This window comes from Polyodon spathula, chromosome 9 (genome assembly GCF_017654505.1).
Source record: "Polyodon spathula isolate WHYD16114869_AA chromosome 9, ASM1765450v1, whole genome shotgun sequence".
Lineage (NCBI taxonomy): Eukaryota > Metazoa > Chordata > Actinopteri > Acipenseriformes > Polyodontidae > Polyodon > Polyodon spathula.
Window position 1 is genome coordinate 50,292,857 of NC_054542.1, and position 21,192 is coordinate 50,314,048.

General features: G+C 38.9%; 1 protein-coding gene across 1 annotated transcript; it reads left to right on the top strand.

Moving 5' to 3' along the window:
• Positions 1 to 5,315: 5,315 nt before the first annotated feature.
• tubgcp5 (tubulin, gamma complex associated protein 5) lies at positions 5,316 to 20,852 on the top strand. Its single transcript, XM_041259897.1, has 23 exons — positions 5,316 to 5,790; positions 6,439 to 6,492; positions 6,823 to 6,931; positions 7,277 to 7,373; positions 7,751 to 7,830; positions 7,955 to 8,090; positions 8,212 to 8,329; positions 9,262 to 9,351; positions 10,690 to 10,783; positions 11,320 to 11,566; positions 12,241 to 12,443; positions 13,114 to 13,229; positions 13,325 to 13,599; positions 14,154 to 14,352; positions 14,598 to 14,786; positions 14,904 to 15,086; positions 15,484 to 15,568; positions 15,661 to 15,781; positions 15,876 to 16,027; positions 16,759 to 16,884; positions 19,184 to 19,272; positions 20,031 to 20,131; positions 20,438 to 20,852. Exons 1-23 carry the CDS (start codon positions 5,657 to 5,659, stop codon positions 20,482 to 20,484), a joined length of 3,045 nt encoding a protein of 1,014 aa, XP_041115831.1. The 5' UTR covers positions 5,316 to 5,656; the 3' UTR covers positions 20,485 to 20,852.
• The last annotated feature ends 340 nt before the right edge of the window (positions 20,853 to 21,192 follow it).

The window sequence follows — 21,192 nt, forward strand, 5'->3', positions numbered from 1 at the left end:
AACACATTTCAAAATGAGCAGGATTGAACCTTTGATATTAGAACTGCACTATAATATCATACATAAACACATTTCAAAATGAGCAGGATTGAACCTTTGATATTAGAACTGCACTATAATATCATACATAAACACATTTCAAAATGAGCAGGATTGAACCTTTGATATTAGAACTGCACTATAATATCATACATAAACACATTTCAAAATGAGCAGGATTGAACCTTTGATATTAGAACTGCACTATAATATCATACATAAACACATTTCAAAATGAGCAGGATTGAACCTTTGATATTAGAACTGCACTATAATATCATACATAAACACATTTCAAAATGAGCAGGATTGAACCTTTGATATTAGAACTGCACTATAATATCATACATAAACACATTTCAAAATGAGCAGGATTGAACCTTTGATATTAGAACTGCACTATAATATCATACATAAACACATTTCAAAATGAGCAGGATTGAACCTTTGATATTAGAACTGCACTATAATATCATACATAAACACATTTCAAAATGAGCAGGATTGAACCTTTGATATTAGAACTGCACTATAATATCATACATAAACACATTTCAAAATGAGCAGGATTGAACCTTTGATATTAGAACTGCACTATAATATCATACATAAACACATTTCAAAATGAGCAGGATTGAACCTTTGATATTAGAACTGCACTATAATATCATACATAAACACATTTCAAAATGAGCAGGATTGAACCTTTGATATTAGAACTGCACTATAATATCATACATAAACACATTTCAAAATGAGCAGGATTGAACCTTTGATATTAGAACTGCACTATAATATCATACATAAACACATTTCAAAATGAGCAGGATTGAACCTTTGATATTAGAACTGCACTATAATATCATACATAAACACATTTCAAAATGAGCAGGATTGAACCTTTGATATTAGAACTGCACTATAATATCATACATAAACACATTTCAAAATGAGCAGGATTGAACCTTTGATATTAGAACTGCACTATAATATCATACATAAACACATTTCAAAATGAGCAGGATTGAACCTTTGATATTAGAACTGCACTATAATATCATACATAAACACATTTCAAAATGAGCAGGATTGAACCTTTGATATTAGAACTGCACTATAATATCATACATAAACACATTTCAAAATGAGCAGGATTGAACCTTTGATATTAGAACTGCACTATAATATCATACATAAACACATTTCAAAATGAGCAGGATTGAACCTTTGATATTAGAACTGCACTATAATATCATACATAAACACATTTCAAAATGAGCAGGATTGAACCTTTGATATTAGAACTGCACTATAATATCATACATAAACACATTTCAAAATGAGCAGGATTGAACCTTTGATATTAGAACTGCACTATAATATCATACATAAACACATTTCAAAATGAGCAGGATTGAACCTTTGATATTAGAACTGCACTATAATATCATACATAAACACATTTCAAAATGAGCAGGATTGAACCTTTGATATTAGAACTGCACTATAATATCATACATAAACACATTTCAAAATGAGCAGGATTGAACCTTTGATATTAGAACTGCACTATAATATCATACATAAACACATTTCAAAATGAGCAGGATTGAACCTTTGATATTAGAACTGCACTATAATATCATACATAAACACATTTCAAAATGAGCAGGATTGAACCTTTGATATTAGAACTGCACTATAATATCATACATAAACACATTTCAAAATGAGCAGGATTGAACCTTTGATATTAGAACTGCACTATAATATCATACATAAACACATTTCAAAATGAGCAGGATTGAACCTTTGACATTAGAACTGCACTATAATATCATACATAAACACATTTCAAAATGAGCAGGATTGAACCTTTGATATTAGAACTGCACTATAATATCATACATAAACACATTTCAAAATGAGCAGGATTGAACCTTTGATATTAGAACTGCACTATAATATCATACATAAACACATTTCAAAATGAGCAGGATTGAACCTTTGACATTAGAACTGCACTATAATATCATACATAAACACATTTCAAAATGAGCAGGATTGAACCTTTGATATTAGAACTGCACTATAATATCATACATAAACACATTTCAAAATGAGCAGGATTGAACCTTTGATATTAGAACTGCACTATAATATCATACATAAACACATTTCAAAATGAGCAGGATTGAACCTTTGATATTAGAACTGCACTATAATATCATACATAAACACATTTCAAAATGAGCAGGATTGAACCTTTGATATTAGAACTGCACTATAATATCATACATAAACACATTTCAAAATGAGCAGGATTGAACCTTTGACATTAGAACTGCACTATAATATCATACATAAACACATTTCAAAATGAGCAGGATTGAACCTTTGATATTAGAACTGCACTATAATATCATACATAAACACATTTCAAAATGAGCAGGATTGAACCTTTGACATTAGAACTGCACTATAATATCATACATAAACACATTTCAAAATGAGCAGGATTGAACCTTTGATATTAGAACTGCACTATAATATCATACATAAACACATTTCAAAATGAGCAGGATTGAACCTTTGATATTAGAACTGCACTATAATATCATACATAAACACATTTCAAAATGAGCAGGATTGAACCTTTGATATTAGAACTGCACTATAATATCATACATAAACACATTTCAAAATGAGCAGGATTGAACCTTTGATATTAGAACTGCACTATAATATCATACATAAACACATTTCAAAATGAGCAGGATTGAACCTTTGATATTAGAACTGCACTATAATATCATACATAAACACATTTCAAAATGAGCAGGATTGAACCTTTGATATTAGAACTGCACTATAATATCATACATAAACACATTTCAAAATGAGCAGGATTGAACCTTTGATATTAGAACTGCACTATAATATCATACATAAACACATTTCAAAATGAGCAGGATTGAACCTTTGATATTAGAACTGCACTATAATATCATACATAAACACATTTCAAAATGAGCAGGATTGAACCTTTGATATTAGAACTGCACTATAATATCATACATAAACACATTTCAAAATGAGCAGGATTGAACCTTTGATATTAGAACTGCACTATAATATCATACATAAACACATTTCAAAATGAGCAGGATTGAACCTTTGAATGGATGGCACCTTTGATATTAGAACTGCACTATAATATCATACATAAACACATTTCAAAATGAGCAGGATTGAACCTTTGATATTAGAACTGCACTATAATATCATACATAAACACATTTCAAAATGAGCAGGATTGAACCTTTGATATTAGAACTGCACTATAATATCATACATAAACACATTTCAAAATGAGCAGGATTGAACCTTTGATATTAGAACTGCACTATAATATCATACATAAACACATTTCAAAATGAGCAGGATTGAACCTTTGATATTAGAACTGCACTATAATATCATACATAAACACATTTCAAAATGAGCAGGATTGAACCTTTGATATTAGAACTGCACTATAATATCATACATAAACACATTTCAAAATGAGCAGGATTGAACCTTTGATATTAGAACTGCACTATAATATCATACATAAACACATTTCAAAATGAGCAGGATTGAACCTTTGATATTAGAACTGCACTATAATATCATACATAAACACATTTCAAAATGAGCAGGATTGAACCTTTGATATTAGAACTGCACTATAATATCATACATAAACACATTTCAAAATGAGCAGGATTGAACCTTTGATATTAGAACTGCACTATAATATCATACATAAACACATTTCAAAATGAGCAGGATTGAACCTTTGATATTAGAACTGCACTATAATATCATACATAAACACATTTCAAAATGAGCAGGATTGAACCTTTGATATTAGAACTGCACTATAATATCATACATAAACACATTTCAAAATGAGCAGGATTGAACCTTTGATATTAGAACTGCACTATAATATCATACATAAACACATTTCAAAATGAGCAGGATTGAACCTTTGATATTAGAACTGCACTATAATATCATACATAAACACATTTCAAAATGAGCAGGATTGAACCTTTGACATTAGAACTGCACTATAATATCATACATAAACACATTTCAAAATGAGCAGGATTGAACCTTTGATATTAGAACTGCACTATAATATCATACATAAACACATTTCAAAATGAGCAGGATTAAACCTTTGATATTAGAACTGCACTATAATATCATACATAAACACATTTCAAAATGAGCAGGATTGAACCTTTGACATTAGAACTGCACTATAATATCATACATAAACACATTTCAAAATGAGCAGGATTGAACCTTTGATATTAGAACTGCACTATAATATCATACATAAACACATTTCAAAATGAGCAGGATTAAACCTTTGATATTAGAACTGCAATATAATATCTTTAAATCATTAATGATGTAAAGACATCCAGAGCCAGACTCTGAATTGGACACAGAATTTAATATATATTTAAACAGCAACTGGCACGGCAAATATAAATACATTGCATGCCTGTAGCGTACATACGTAGAACTAAAAGTTAATATAACAAGTACATTTTTTGTTTCTTTTCTTAAATTTTGAGTTTCGTTTTTTACATTGACTGTTGTGAATCCCCTGTCACCAAATTACCTGTCAACTCTCCGCAAGTAATGCAAAGAAAAACACTTTCCAGGGATACATTAGTAGGGATAAATATTAGTCGCCAACAAGCCTAATTAGAAACTAAATATAAGTATAGTCATATTGACTGCCTGTATATATTTTTGGTTTATGAAGCTATCAGTAATAAGTAACATCGTTTATTATTATTATTATTATTATTATTATTATTATTATTATTATATTATTATTATTATTATTATTATTATTACAATCAGCTGTTTCTGGGCTGTTGCAGGGATTCCAGGGCAAGTAACTGGTTGGCCAGCCAAAGATGCAGGAAGCGGTTGTGTTCAGTTGCTCTATACAGAGTGATGGCGGCAACAAAACAAGTACACTTGATTAACAGAGAGAAGCACACAGATAAGTAGATAAGTAACACATTCACCTACTGAATAGTTATACCGCTTTGAACAATACAGTTACATTTGTTTATCGGTTAAGGACGCGCATTGTATCTGTCAGTATTTGATTTTAGCATTTAGAAACGAACCTAGTGTCTTCTATATATATATATATATATATATATATATATATATATATATATATATATATATATATATATATATAATTGATTAATTTATACAGCAGTACATATGTATGTGTTTGTAATGATACATTTACTGCACCTGAGCCAACACTTTTCATAAATTATTATTATTATTATTATTATTATTGTGGTTGTGGTTGTTGCTATTTGTGCTACGAGCTGCATAACATTACATTACGAGTTTTATGTGATTACTATTTGAATAAATATATACTAATCATTACGAGACTCGCCTTTTACTGTAGAAACGCATCGCTCTTGCCCGGATTAATAACCTGGCTTCTGACTGTTGACACAACGCAACTGACTTGAGTTTTACATAAATATTGTATACATAAAAACCGGGGACAATGACCCACTGGACTACACTGGAAAAGGCTTTGGAAGAGGACATTAAGAGATTAATACAGCGTGTCAGTGGGATACACGACGAGGAAGACGGGAACTTCCAGCTGGCAATGAAGTTTGCCTGGTCCAACTTCAGGTAAGACAGCCGCCTCAAGCTGTCACGGGGAAGCGTGGGCTTTTAATAAGAGTGTGGACAGGTATTCAATTTAGCAAGTTATTCTTACGAGTATTTACTGTATTTCTACCGCAACAGAACACATGAGAACGGTGTATTGCACAGTTGAGTAGCCTGGAATAATGTAATGTGTAATGTTCTGGATACATGATGTTTATAGCCAGGTCGTGGATGCATTTTGCATATTGAAAACACAAACGCTGTAGTGTCATGCAAATGCAATCGCAGGCACAATTTGTTTTTGGACGGTGGAGGTTGTATTTTTACACTTTTTTAAAATTTCTGTTTCAAACCACGGGTTATGCAGCATAGATATAATTTATAACCCCCTACTGCTGCAAGCAACTTGTCACCAGGGGCTTAGTTTTAGTTAGTATCGGCAAAACTCAATGAGTAGCAGATATTATATATATATATATATATATATATATATATATATATATATATATATATATATATATATATATATATATATATATATACACACACACACACACACACACACACACACACAGTACCATCATGTTAGGGGTAGTATTCATTGTTTGCTGTTTTACCAAACACAGGCACTTCAAATTGAAGTTGTTTTTTTTGTTTTTTTTTGGATAGATTTCATCAGTTCCTTGATGTCAACGGCCATAAAGTGCAGCGCACAATCAATGGGTGAGCTGGTCCAGGATAGTTATTTGTTATGAAATGTAATAAATCAATAAATATATCTGAATGAACCGCTTTGCAAAAAGACTTGCTCTATAAGGGAGAGACATAAACATGTTGTTTGCTGTCAGGAACTGCTTCACTGAAGCTCTGTCTTTGCAATATATTGTCCTGTTATGATTGATTTTATTTTTATATTTACCTATTTTTTTGTATTTTATATATGTATTTATAGAATTTGTTTTAAATAAATTGTTCATTGTTTTGTACAGCGCCTTGAGACACCTTGGTGTGAAAGGCTGTATAATAAATTAAAGTTGTTATTGTTATTATTAGAGTTCATGAGAAGCTCCTGGTTCACTCGGATCTGGTCAAAGCTGAAAGCTGGAAAAGGCTAACGGAGGGATTTCTGAACGCTCCTCTTCCGAACACGGAGGGGACAAAGGTAACACTTTCAAGCATGCATACAAATAGAGAAAGAGATGTCAGATTGTTACGTTATTCAAGTACACATTTATTGTTTTTTGGATTCTTACACTGATAGCAGGATTTATTTTTTCTCTTGCCTTTCATTGTAATTATTAAATCCCTGTCGTTCCTCAGGCGTACTTCAAAGTATAGCTACTGTTGTCCCTATAATGGGATCTTCACAGCAGCTTAAGTTTTATCATGCTTCTGGAAACCCGTGACAGATTATATTTGTGAGGTGAAAAAAAAAAGAGAGGCCAGGTGGTGACAGTGGTGTGGTAAAGACTTTTGTTCGTCACATTTTCTTTTTCCCTTTTTGCAGACAGAGATGCATTACAGCATACTTGCAGTCTTGCTGTTTCTGTCTGATTCTCCATCCAACACAAATTTTACAGAACGGCCAAGACTGAAGGAAGCAGGTAAATGCCAATAATACGTTGTGTCTAAAACAGTTCAGGCAACCTTAAAAATCAGTGTGATGAGTGTATCCCAGATGTATAAATGTGTCCTCTGTTAAAGACAGCATACTGTGTGTGGCTCTCCCACAGTCTCAATGTGACACATAGCACCCCTCACCCCCCCAGTGTGCAGGGTCAGAGGGATTGAGATATTTCTGTCGTCACAGCAAAGTGAAATGCTAAACCAATCACTGATCCGGGATCTCGTGCTTCCCGGGGCTTAGTTTTAAAGGCCACATTGTATCTTATTCTTCAGCCCAATATTGACAATATTTCTGTTGCTTTTTGATTTCTGAGCCTTACAATTATTTATTTTTCTTTCTCTTTCCAATATGAAGAAAAAAAAGATGACTTTGATTGGGGAAAATATCTGATGGAAGGAGAAGAAATTGACATGGGTCCTTATCCAGACACTCCAGTAAGTCGCGTGAGGTTCAGTAAACCAGTGCTTCCATTTATTATCCATATATAATGCCAGTTGATTGTGAGCAATGTTGCATCTTGTGTCGGCGTTGTGAGTGTAAAACCTGGTTCTGTTTCAGGAGTGGTCAGAAGAGGAGAGCGAGGAGGGGGACAGTGAGCAGCCTCTGAGCAGAGAGGATTCTGGAATACAGGTGGACAGAACTCCCCTTGATGACCAAGATCAGAGCAAGAAGACAGTGCAGAGCATGTGGAAAGGTTGGCTGTTTACCTCCATCCTGGTCTTCATGTAGATAGTTGTGATGTCTGCCCACCACGACCCTTTTGTAGCCTCCTGTTGTCTCTTGTATCCTAAGTGGCACTTGTGGTTTCTTTGCAGTTGGCGAGCCAGAGGCCCGTGCATGGCTGGGGCAGCATGTGGTCACTCAGTACTGGGCAGCCAAAGCGCCTCGTTTCAGTCACAGCCTGCATCTCCACTCTAACCTTGCGAATGTCTGGTAAGACGCTGCTCTGCTCTTTTTCTATCCAGAAGGCTGTAGTTCTAAAGCTGGTGCTCAAGTGACCCACCGAACCTTTTTACAGGAAAGGCCCTTGAAGTGCAGCCTGCAGAAAACAGTCCCGTTCACAAAGAGACGCTTGTGAACTTTTTATTTTCATAAAACATTAATGACAGTAAGAAACATAACCCTTTGAAATGTAGAAATCCCATTTTAGAAATCACACTGGGAAACAGCCCGGATTTTACATTATTGTGTCTGAAACCAAAGAGAAGCTTGCACAACATCCCTTTTGAAATCCCAGATTTTTTTACTGTACCAAAGTTTAAAAAAATAAAAAGTTCAATACAATAATCAAAAGTTGGATTTTTTGCTTCACACTGTGGCAGTGAAAGGGTAAAGGCAAATACAGCAGTTCTTCTGATGATTACACAGATGGAAATAAGACTCCCATTGCATAGCAGTTTGATCCATTCCTGGCTTTACTATAAGTCTAATAAGATGCACCTGAGCTTGTTACCTATGGCTAATCAAGCTTGTAGCAAAACCTGGAATGGGAGAAACTGCTATGCAGTAGGAGTCTTATTTCCATCTCTGCTGAATTTCTGTACTTATGTCTGTTTGCTGTTGTTGCAGCTCTAAAGACTATTGCTTTCTAAAGAATGCTGTGTCCTGCTTGGTAGGAGCCCAATGTTATCATTCTTCTGTGGGATTAGTATATGTTGGAAGAGGAGGACAAAACATCTTATCCCTTTTTAATCTTTTTAAATGGCATTCTACAGTAGTTGCCTTTCATTGTGGAAAAGTCAGATGCTAATAAACCCCATTAGACATCCCCTGGCTTTTACTCCTGTTAATCCGAGCCCTGCCTCTTTATACACGGTGCAGAACTGAATACAGTGCAATCTGTCATGTCCTTGTCTCCTTCGCAGGGACCAGCACTTATACAACACTGATCCTTTGTACACTCCTGATGAGAAATTCTATGTCACCGAAACCCAAGTGATACGAGAAACTCTGTGGTAAGCTAGAAAGGTTTCTGTGAGATTTTAGTTTGCCAAAAAATAAATAAAGAAATAATGAAATTTCAAATTCCAGTTTAATGCAGGTTTGATCTAAACCTTGGTAAGGACACTGTAATTAGACAGCGCCTCTTATTTAATTGATAGATGTATTTTAGCACCCCATGCTTTAGACCAGTGGTTCTCAAACTGGGGGTTATAGATACATGTATATGTACCACAGAACCACTCCTTTGCCTCTGTGAGCTGACAGATTGCTGCACCAAATGCTGCTGATTTGTCTCTAGATACATGGCTGAAGTGTGTGATTGATAAATACAACCTGTAGCATTAAGTGTCTATCAGTTTACTTTGATTAGATCATTAAGGGGCTGTTGTTTACTTGAAACATACAGTTGTGTGGATTCTGGGATGGATCAGGGACAGGGTATGTAATATGCTGCTGTCTTTATTATAAATATCATATGGGAGATATTGAAATTGGAGAAGGAATCTATGAAAAAGACCTAGGAGTTTTTGTTGACTCAGAAATGTCTTCATCTAGGCAATGTGGGGAAGCTATAAAAAAGGCTAACAAGATGCTTGGATACATTGTGAAAAGTGTTGAATTTAAATCAAGGGAAGTAATGTTAAAACTGTACAATGCACTAGTAAGACCTCATCTTGAATATTGTGTGCAGTTCTGGTCACCTCGCTATAAAAAAGATATTGCTGCTCTAGAAAGAGTGCAAAGAAGAGCGACCAGAATTATTCCGGGCTTAAAAGGCATGTCATATGCAGACAGGCTAAAAGAATTGAATCTGTTCAGTCTTGAACAAAGAAGACTACGTGGCGACCTAATTCAAGCATTCAAAATTCTAAAAGGTATTGACAGTGTCGACCCAAGGGACTTTTTCAGCCTGAAAAAAGAAACAAGGACCAGGGGTCACAAATGGAGTTTAGAAAAAGGGGCATTCAGAACAGAAAATAGGAGACACTTTTTTACACAGAGAATTGTGAGGGTCTGGAATCAACTCCCCAGTAATGTTGTTGAAGCTGACACCCTGGGATCCTTCAAGAAGCTGCTTGATGAGATTTTGGGATCAATAAGCTACTAACAACCAAACGAGCAAGATGGGCCGAATGGCCTCCTCTCGTTTGTAAACTTTCTTATGTTCTTATGTTCTTATGTGTGTGGATTCTGGGATGGATCAGGGACAGGGTATGGAATATGCTGCTCTCAGGTGTGTGGATTCTGGGATGGATCAGGGACAGGGTATGGAATATGCTGCTCTCAGGTGTGTGGATTCTGGGATGGATCAGGGACAGGGTATGGAATAAACTGCTTCTTTGTTCCAGGTTGATGTCCGGAGTGAAGAAGCTCTTTATCTTCCAGGTGCTGGATGGGAAGATTACTGTGAGGAATGACGTCGTGGTGACTCACTTGACCAGTGTAAGTTGGTAGAAAAGCTGCAGTATTTTGGTGCGTGCTTATACAGTAGCTTACTGTTTGTCGAAGATTAACCCAAAGTATCACTGTTTTAAATCTTAATGAAAAGATTTGTGGGGGCAGTCAGGAAGTTGGTATGAGAATGCTTCCCGATTGGAAGTGTCAGGAGTTTTCAGATCTGAGGCATGCTTTGCAACTACTATGGCATCTCTTAAAATGATACACAGAAATTAACCCACGTAGGAAAATATCCCCCCTCTTTATTTTTTATTTCTTATGCAAGTAGTTATTGCAGATTACATGCTAAGTCTAACCCAGTCTGACTCAAGGTTGTTGCAAGATAAATGTGTTTTTATTTAATATTTTTTAATTAGCACAGCAAGTCCAGAGGACCAGAGGTGTTTAATTCCATTCCAAGCACACTCATCAGTTCAGTAAAACCTCAGTGTAGTGTTCTTGGGCTTCTTTACTCTTTGTGCGTTATCCCCCACAAAAACAACGAGATCTGATGTGTTTACCAGCCTGTTTGTTTCTTGCAGAATTGTTTGAGATCAGTCCTGGAGCACATAGCTGCATACGGACAGGCTGTCTTTAGGCTTCAGAAGTTCATTGATGAGGTTACGGGATACAGCACAGAACCCCTCCCCCCAGGGTCCAGTAGTACAGCTAAGAGAGGCTCCGAGCCTCCTTTCAGAACCTACCAGGCGTTTGTGTGGGCGCTCTACAAGTACTTCATCACTTTTAAAGAGGAGCTCACCAATATTGAAAGATGCATTGTCATTAAAGGTATTTGTTCTTTATATCACTCTGTTTTGACATACTGGTGCTCATGTTAAAGTAATTATAGCTTATCAAAGATCTTACCCATTTTGCAGTTCCATTAGCTACACATGTCTGAAGTGTGCAGTTTTTAATGAGCTACATGTTAAAGCGAACATGCATTTCATTTTAAAACATGATGTCTGGTACTACTCTAGGTTAAAGAAAGCTCTGTTTGCAAGCTGTGCCTTCCAGGAAGCCTGTTTCTGTTTTACTTGCTTGTTCATTTCACCCCAGCAGGGTAAAAGCATGTTTTCCGAGTAGATATTTACCAGGTGTCTTGTTTTAAAATGAAAATACAAGTTTGCGTAACATGCAGTTTCTTTAAAAACGGCACATTTGAGATCTCTAAACCGTATTGAATGAATGTGCATGGAGGAGAAAATATGGACAACTGCTGTGTTCTCTGCATTTACTTTTAGTTGTTAATGATCAAACAGTTGAACTCAGTGTTTATATTATTAGGGTTGTTACAGGTTAGTTTTTCTTCATACATTCTAAATGACAATATTAAAGGGCTTCAGGACACTGGAGGGTTTTCAGTGGACGCGTTATTTATTGTGGCTGTCACTCAACACACTGCTTTTTCTTTTTTTTTTTTTTACATTGATAAACCAGTGCTTTCCTTTGTCCCCGTGCAGATGAAAGTGTCACCCTCACGGCAGTTCTGGAGAGGCTGACTCCACACCTGGCCCAGATCAAGGTTCTGCACAAAGTGTTCTGCACAGGAGTAGCGGAGGTGCCCCCTGACACGGCGAACGTCGTGCGAGCCTCCCATCTGCTGAATACTCTCTACAAGGCCATCATTGAATATGACAGCGTGGGGGAGGCTTCCGAGCAAGCGGTGAGCAGCACCCGCGCACATAGCACAGCCTCGCAGCTTTTTATGAAGGGCTTTTACTTTCACACGCTTTTAAAGGGTTGTTTTTTTTTTATTTTAAGTAATTGGAGCTGACCAAATACTGTCATAAATTTCCCCTGCCATGCATGTCCATTCGTTTATCCAGATCTGAAATGTGCAGGTTTGAAAGAAGCACTTGTCTTGGCACACGTGTATCTTCATTTAAAACATGATGTTTAGTTCTGCTGTAGGTTAAAGTAACCCTTGTTTGCAAGCCATGCTTTTAGACCCTTATACATCCTGGGTAATTTCACCGTGAGTGTTTAGATCACAGTGACTGGCCCATGGTATCCAGTGGGTTCTGTTTAGATCACAGTGACAGGCCCATGGTATCCAGTGGGTTCTGTTTAGATCACAGTGACAGGCCCATGGTATCCAGTGGGTTCTGTTTAGGTCACAGTGACTGGCCCATGGTATCCAGTGGGTTCTGTTTAGATCACAGTGACAGCCCCATGGTATCCAGTGGGTTCTGTTTAGATCACAGTGACAGGCCCATGGTATCCAGTGGGTTCTGTTTAGATCAGTGACTGGCCCATGGTATCCAGTGATTGTACACTATAGTAACACGTTAAATGCAGACTGGTCTTTAAATACATTTTTATGTGTTCCAAAGGTGTCCCTGCTTTTTTCCCTGTGGGTGGAAACAGTGAGGCCGTACCTAGAGATTGTGGATGAGTGGATAGTTCATGGCAATCTGTTTGACCCAGCAAAAGAATTCATCATTCAAAGGTAGGAAGAGAGCAGCCAGCACAGCTTTCGGTGCTAATTGTCGATCTGGCTGTGTTTGTTTGCAGTACTAGCAGTTTGTAGCGTTTCCATTGCAGGAACAAGGATGTGCCTGTGAATCACAGAGATTTCTGGTACGCCACCTACACCCTGTACAGCGTGTCGGAGAGCGTGGAGAACGAGGAGAAGCTGAGTGACACAGCCAGCGGCAGCTCTGCCAGCGATCAGGCTGCTGCTGCTGCCAGCAGACAGCACACCATGGTCTCCTTCCTGAAACCCGTGCTCAAGCAGATCATCATGGCTGGCAAATCCATGCAGCTGCTCAAGAACCTGGAGAGAAACGACAGCAGCCCGCAGAACAACTCAGCTCGGGGTAATCCAAAAAATCAGATAAAGAAAACAAAAACACCACATCTGTTCTTGCCAAAGCTCATTCATGCCCCTTCTGCCAAACAATTTCTTTTTTTTTTTTTTTTTTTGATGTAATGCTCTTATATTGGTTGGTTTCACAGATCATGGGACTAGCTTTCCTAAGGTAACATAGCTAGTCCAAGATGAGTCCTGATGTGAGTGAGGGAGCCCCATGTTAAAGTCCAGCAGGAAGCTCCAGTCTTGTTATTGCATCCCTCAATGGTCTGTTCAGCGGTGGATAGTGATGCGCACACAGTGTGGTAATACCAGCAGGTGTTTACCACCGAAAGGGATTTGTTGATCCCCGAATCTACAACAGCACTAAACACTATAAATAAAGTGAAAACCATCCCACAAAGAACAGCAGGATTGTTGATTTTAGCTTGACAGTATCAAGCTGAGACAGAGCCTGACAAGCTGCCTCATCCCAGGCTGGTGCAATTGACAAAACGAGTGATGCTGGTGTGGAACTATTATTAATGTGTGTGTGTGGGGGGGTGGTGTTCTGTGTTGCAGATGCAGAGAGGAAGAGTCTGTACACTCTGTTTCTGGAGTCAGTGCAGTCACGGCTGCGATTTGGGGAGGAGTCACCAGCAGATACTGTGACGGAGCAGCAAGCGACCAAAGAGAGCCTGATCAGAATGCAGTCCATAGTGGCGCGACACTTGGAGATTGATGAAGTTCACGACCCACTGCTGGCTATTAACTTTGCCAGGTACTAGTCATGTGCAAAGCTTTGAAGTGAATGAAGGAATTCATCTTAACCTGGTGGAGATGCCTGCACGTCTTTCAGGCTTTACAGCTTTGCTTGTGCTGGTGGTCACTGGTGGTGGGGGACTTTGATTGCCCTTTACATTTTATCTTTGCACACACACTGATCACCAAAGCAGGATGTTTTAAGCTTTTCTTCCACTGTCAGTGTTGCACTCTGTAATCGCTCAATGGTCCGTGTCTGTCTAGGTTGTACTTGGAGCAGAATGATTTCCACGAGAAGTTCTCGGGGGGTGATGTCATCGTAGACCGTTCCTCTGAGTCTGTGACCTGTCAGACCTTTGAACTCACTCTAAGGTCGTGCCTGTACCCCCACATTGAGAAGAGGTATTTCCAATGCTGTGGCAGCCTCATGCAGACGCTGAAGAAAGATTACAGGTAGGACTGGTGGAAGAGCGTTGCTGCTCTCTATTTAATGTATTGAAAGAAGTTACTGTTTGATTATTCTTTTAGACTGGGATTTGATCTGATAAAAGCTTTGTGTTTCTTATTCAGACTTGTGGAGTACCTGCAAGCGATGAGGAACTATTTCCTGCTGGAGGCTGGAGACACCATGTATGACTTCTATACAGCTATCTTCGACAAGGTGCTGGAGAAGGAGAGCTGGCAGCAGCTATCATTCCTCAATGTCCAGCTGCAGGAGGCTGTGGGACAGCGCTACCCAGAGGACAGCACCAGGTACTGCAAGTCTTAATCTGCAGTAAAAAAATAAAAAAATATAACCAAGCCCTTGATCTTATGAGGTGGCCAAAAAGCTTAACCCACTGCTGTGGGTGTAGTTATGTTCTTAGTAAAGCCTGTATGATTTAAACAACAATACTATGCGAGTCTTGTACCCTGAATAAATAAACAGTGAGGTCTCAGTAGTAGTGACTATTGTACAGTGGGCTGGATCATACTGACCTCTAGTGGTCGTTCAGGAATTTTGTTTGTTTTTAATTTAGATAAGTGATTTATTTGCTATTGTTTAAGCCTGTATTGTAGCATGGTATGTTGTTGTTTGTAAAAGCGCTGTAGCGCACGCGTTGTTTGGGTTACTTATTGACTTGTTTATTTCCGCCCCCATCACATGTAGGTTGTCTATATTTTTGGAAGCTGTTGACCCTGCTAAAAAGAAGCTACCTGTGAACAATCTAGATGGCCTTACACTGAGTTACAAGGTATTTCAGTGTATCCTTTATTTAATCAGTCACTGAGTGGAAACACCACAGCTCTACTTACACCCTCATTCTATCCTTCGCTGTTTCTCTAGGTCCCTTGGCCCGTAGACATAGTGATCAGCTCAGAGTGCCAGAAGATATACAACCAGGTGTTTCTACTCCTGCTGCAGATAAAATGGGCAAAGTACAGTCTCGACACGCTGAGATTCAATGGTCGGTATTTTAGAATCCTGCTGAGTTACTGAGCCTGTGTTTTTCTCTTTTGCATCAAACTGACTTCTTTTTTTGCATTTTGTTTCATCATTAGAACTAAATTTTGCTACCAAAAAGTCAGAAGGGGTTTTGTTTGATCAAGAGGCTGCTAAAGAACCTATCAATCAACAGATCCACAGGATGTGCCTGCTCCGGGTGAAACTTATGCATTTCGTCAACAGCCTGCACAACTACATCATGACCAGGGTGAGAGCTCCCTTCCACACTGCTGCCTGGTGCAGGGCTCACCAGCGTGAGCTGGGTTAGACACTTCTGATTGGTGCCGGGCTCACCGGCGTGAGCTGGGTTAGACACTGCTGATTGGTGCAGGGCTCACCAGCGTGAGCTGGGTTAGGCTTTTCAAACGGGACGCAGCTGTTATAGAGCACCCTGCAAAGTTTAAACGCATTACGATGCCTTTGCTATGTCCCGGGTTGTCTGCATCGCAGTTGTATTTCTAAATATCAGCATTTTGAAATGTGTAATCGCATGTCACGGGTCATAAATACATTTCTCAGCGTTTGCTTTGGGAGCGTTTGCCAGGAGAAAACACAAAACAAATCTTTTCTAAGGATGGCAGTGAAAAATTATCTTTCTCCTGGCAAATATTCCTGAGTAAAAGTTCCCTAATTGATGTATCTATTATATTTGGATAATAATAATTAAAAAACAATATGTGGGGGAACCAAATCTATAAGTGCAATATGGACATACCGGAATGAGCAGAGGTAAAGCTACACTTCATGCAGCTCAAACCGTTCAGCACAGCAGGGGCTTCTGTTCATGCAAAGTGTTTTGAAACATTGTCGAGATAAAGACAGGAAAGGGTTTAGAATATCATTTTTTTTCTGTGAAGTAATTTGTTGTTGAAACAAATGCTGTATATATTGCATAATTTGAAGTGCATGTTGTTTATTTGGTACGTTTTTCTTTCTCAGATTTTGCACAGCACTGGCCTGGAGTTTCAGCATCAAGTGGAAGAAGCGAAAGATCTGGACCAGCTGATCAAAATCCATTACAGATACCTGTCAACCATTCATGACCGCTGTCTCCTCAGAGAGAAGGTAGACTGGGAACAGCCCTGCATCTTAATGCAACTAAACCCATTCAAATCCATTACAGAGACCTGTCAACCATTCATGACCACTGTCTCCTCAGAGAGAAGGTAGACTGGGAACAGCCCTGCATCTTAATGCAACTAAACCCATTCAAATCCATTACAGAGACCTGTCAACCATTCATGACCGCTGTCTCCTCAGAGAGAAGGTAGACTGGGAACAGCCCTGCATCTTAATGCAACTAAACCCATTCAAATCCATTACAGAGACCTGTCAACCATTCATGACCGCTGTCTCCTCAGAGAGAAGGTCGACTGGGAACAGCCCTGCATCTTAATGCAACTAAACCCATTCAAATCCATTACAGAGACCTGTCAACCATTCATGACCACTGTCTCCTCAGAGAGAAGGTAGACTGGGAACAGCCCTGCATCTTAATGCAACTAAACCCATTCAAATCCATTACAGAGACCTGTCAACCATTCATGACCGCTGTCTCCTCAGAGAGAAGGTAGACTGGGAACAGCCCTGCATCTTAATGCAACTAAACCCATTCAAATCCATTACAGAGACCTGTCAACCATTCATGACCGCTGTCTCCTCAGAGAGAAGGTCGACTGGGAACAGCCCTGCATCTTAATGCAACTAAACCCATTCAAATCCATTACAGAGACCTGTCAACCATTCATGACCGCTGTCTCCTCAGAGAGAAGGTCGACTGGGAACAGCCCTGCATCTTAATGCAACTAAACCCATTCAAATCCATTACAGAGACCTGTCAACCATTCATGACCGCTGTCTCCTCAGAGAGAAGGTAGACTGGGAACAGCCCTGCATCTTAATGCAACTAAACCCATTCAAATCCATTACAGAGACCTGTCAACCATTCATGACCGCTGTCTCCTCAGAGAGAAGGTCGACTGGGAACAGCCCTGCATCTTAATGCAACTAAACCCATTCAAATCCATTACAGAGACCTGTCAACCATTCATGACCGCTGTCTCCTCAGAGAGAAGGTCGACTGGGAACAGCCCTGCATCTTAATGCAACTAAACCCATTCAAATCCATTACAGAGACCTGTCAACCATTCATGACCGCTGTCTCCTCAGAGAGAAGGTAGACTGGGAACAGCCCTGCATCTTAATGCAACTAAACCCATTCAAATCCATTACAGAGACCTGTCAACCATTCATGACCGCTGTCTCCTCAGAGAGAAGGTCGACTGGGAACAGCCCTGCATCTTAATGCAACTAAACCCATTCAAATCCATTACAGAGACCTGTCAACCATTCATGACCGCTGTCTCCTCAGAGAGAAGGTCGACTGGGAACAGCCCTGCATCTTAATGCAACTAAACCCATTCAAATCCATTACAGATCTTAATGCAACTAAACCCATTCAAATCCTCAGAGACCTGTCAACCATTCATGACCACTGTCTCCTCAGAGAGAAGGTAGACTGGGAACAGCCCTGCATCTTAATGCAACTAAACCCATTCAAATCCATTACAGAGACCTGTCAACCATTCATGACCACTGTCTCCTCAGAGAGAAGGTAGACTGGGAACAGCCCTGCATCTTAATGCAACTAAACCCATTCAAATCCATTACAGAGACCTGTCAACCATTCATGACCGCTGTCTCCTCAGAGAGAAGGTCGACTGGGAACAGCCCTGCATCTTAATGCAACTAAACCCATTCAAATCCATTACAGAGACCTGTCAACCATTCATGACCACTGTCTCCTCAGTTGCAAACAGCAATCCCTGCCATTTCTTTATCATTGAAAGAGAAATGCCTTCCTTACCACAGGCTCTATATGAATTCCAGCCTCTGTTGTTGACTTTCAGTTTCCTCGTTTGCTTGGTCATGATAGAGAGTTTCCCCAGAAGTGTGGGCAATCACTGATCTAAATAGCACCTGAAATAACGCCACTGTTTAGACAGTGCAAGGGTTAAAGCTTCCCAGGGAACTGGGATCCCACAGCACAGATAATTGGATTCTGATAAAATAATAATAATAACTAGGTCATAAAAATGAAAAGGAAAGGTGAAAAAGCAAACAGAAACATACTGGAAGCGACTTCCTCTTCACAAAGGGACCTTTATGTACCAAGATGATGAAAATCAAGCCTCTAGAATGCATGTAAACATGTGAAATGCCTGGGATTATTGTCCTGTTTTTAATGATTTACACAGCAGCGTTATACAGAAGTGTCACCATTTAGATCAATTGAATAGACCCCTGAATGTGTTTAAAAACAAATACATCTGAAGACAGTAATTGACATGTGTTTTGATTGCAGGTCAGCTTTGTGAAGGAAGCAATAATGAAGGTCCTGAATCTCGTGTTGATGTTCTCAGGACGATGGCAGGCTGGCTTCGGGGCTTGGAAGTAAGCAAAAAGATGAACGTGATGGCAGCGTGTTTTTTGTTGGCCAGGTGGCTGGGGTTTGTGGATTCGATGTCTTTAGGTTAAACCATCACCTCTGTCAGTGCAGTGGACAGAGAGGGAGGGAGAGAGGCTTGTAGAAGCCGGCTGGTTGGAGTGTACAGTCTGGTGCAGGGCTACTGCAACTAACTCTAGCAAATTGGACATAGAAGGGAAATGGTAACTGGGGTTCTTGGGGTGTGTTTACACTGCATGAAAACAAGGTTTTGATTGGATGTACTGTATTTGCTAGATTTTTCAATATTTTCAAGCAGATTTCCTTAATATTTATTTATTTTCAGGGATGGAAATATGACTCCTGTTACATAGCGGTTTCACCCATTCCAGGCTTTACTGCAAGCTTGATTAGCGTTTATAGGTGTCTTATTAATCTCTATAGTAAAACCAGGAATGGATCAAACTGCTATACAATGGGAGTCTTATTTACATCCCTGATTTTATATATTAAAAAATCCCCTTCTGTAAATTAATCTATGATTTTACTGGACTTCATGACAACTTCTTCAATCGTGCCAGTGTCTTTATCCCACAGTTACCTTTACTCTGCAGTGTTGAAGCAGTTCATAGAGAATACTACAAAGCCCAGGAAGAAGAGCTGCTGAACAAAGCTGCTTGTGCTTCCTCAGTTTGAGTTGCACAAACCGTGTAACAGCAGTTTTCAGAATCAGTTCGCATTACAGTTCTAGTCCCTGTGTTTCTAGGATTGAGTCCATTGACAAGATGGAGTCTGATTTCAAAAACTGTCACATGTTCCTTGTGACGATACTCAACAAAGCTGTCTGCAGAGGCTCCTTCCCACACTGTGAGTGAATTTCATACAGCATGTGGCTGTTTTCTTTACTATGCCAAGTTGGAGGGCCATAGCAGTTAAACACACACTAACACACACACACACACATTTGCACTTGATACATTTTAAGTTTTATAGTGTAAAATATTTTAAAGCTGGTCTTATGTATAAGATACAACGATCATTAACGTGGACTATTTCATTAAAAGGCTAAAGTTTGGGGGTTGGGGGGATCCAGTTTACAGATCGTAGCTCCTGTGTGAATTGTGTAACTTTAACCTTTGAAGACCCAGGATTCTTTTCTCTTGTGTTTCCCAGTGGAGTCCTTAGCCCTGTCACTGATGGCAGGGTTTGAGCAGTGCTGAAGAAGAGCTACAGTGGATCTCTGAACCATTCACTTCAATTCACGTCACAGCATTTCCAGTTGCAGTGCTAATTACCAGATCCAGCTGGTCTTTGGATCAGAACTGATGGGAAGTCGAGAAAAACAACAAGCGTCTGTTTTTCATTCGTGCAGAACCTTGTGAAGATGAAAACGAACTGGCTCCAGTGTAACAAAATAATAAAAAGCATTTGCTGTAAGAGTGCAAGAGAAGGGCTGCTTGTGAATGGAAAGCCTCAAGCCCCTCCCTCGTCACAGTCACAGTGTGGGGACGTTGAAGGCAATAATGAAACAGGGTTACTGGAACCAGACAGTGATGTAAATAAACGAGTGTGCTTTGTTTTCAGAACAGTTTTTTTTGTATGTTGTGTTGTACTTTTGCTGAAACCCATTGTTTATTGAACTGATATAAATATATAAAAACATCACAACACGTGTTGCTCTTATTAAACAAAACATCTTGCTGACGTGTTCAGTTACTGCATTTATTTTGAAAGTGTGTTTGAAATCCTAATTCTACCAAACATTACAACTCTACAGCGTAAATAACACTTTTAATAAATCTCATTTTGCAAACTATGTTGCTGTTATATTCAAATCGAAAGACAGACAAACCACACTGTTTCAGATTACACCACATTGTAAGCACATGCGAAACGTGATGCAAGAACACCCAGCACTTGATGGCACA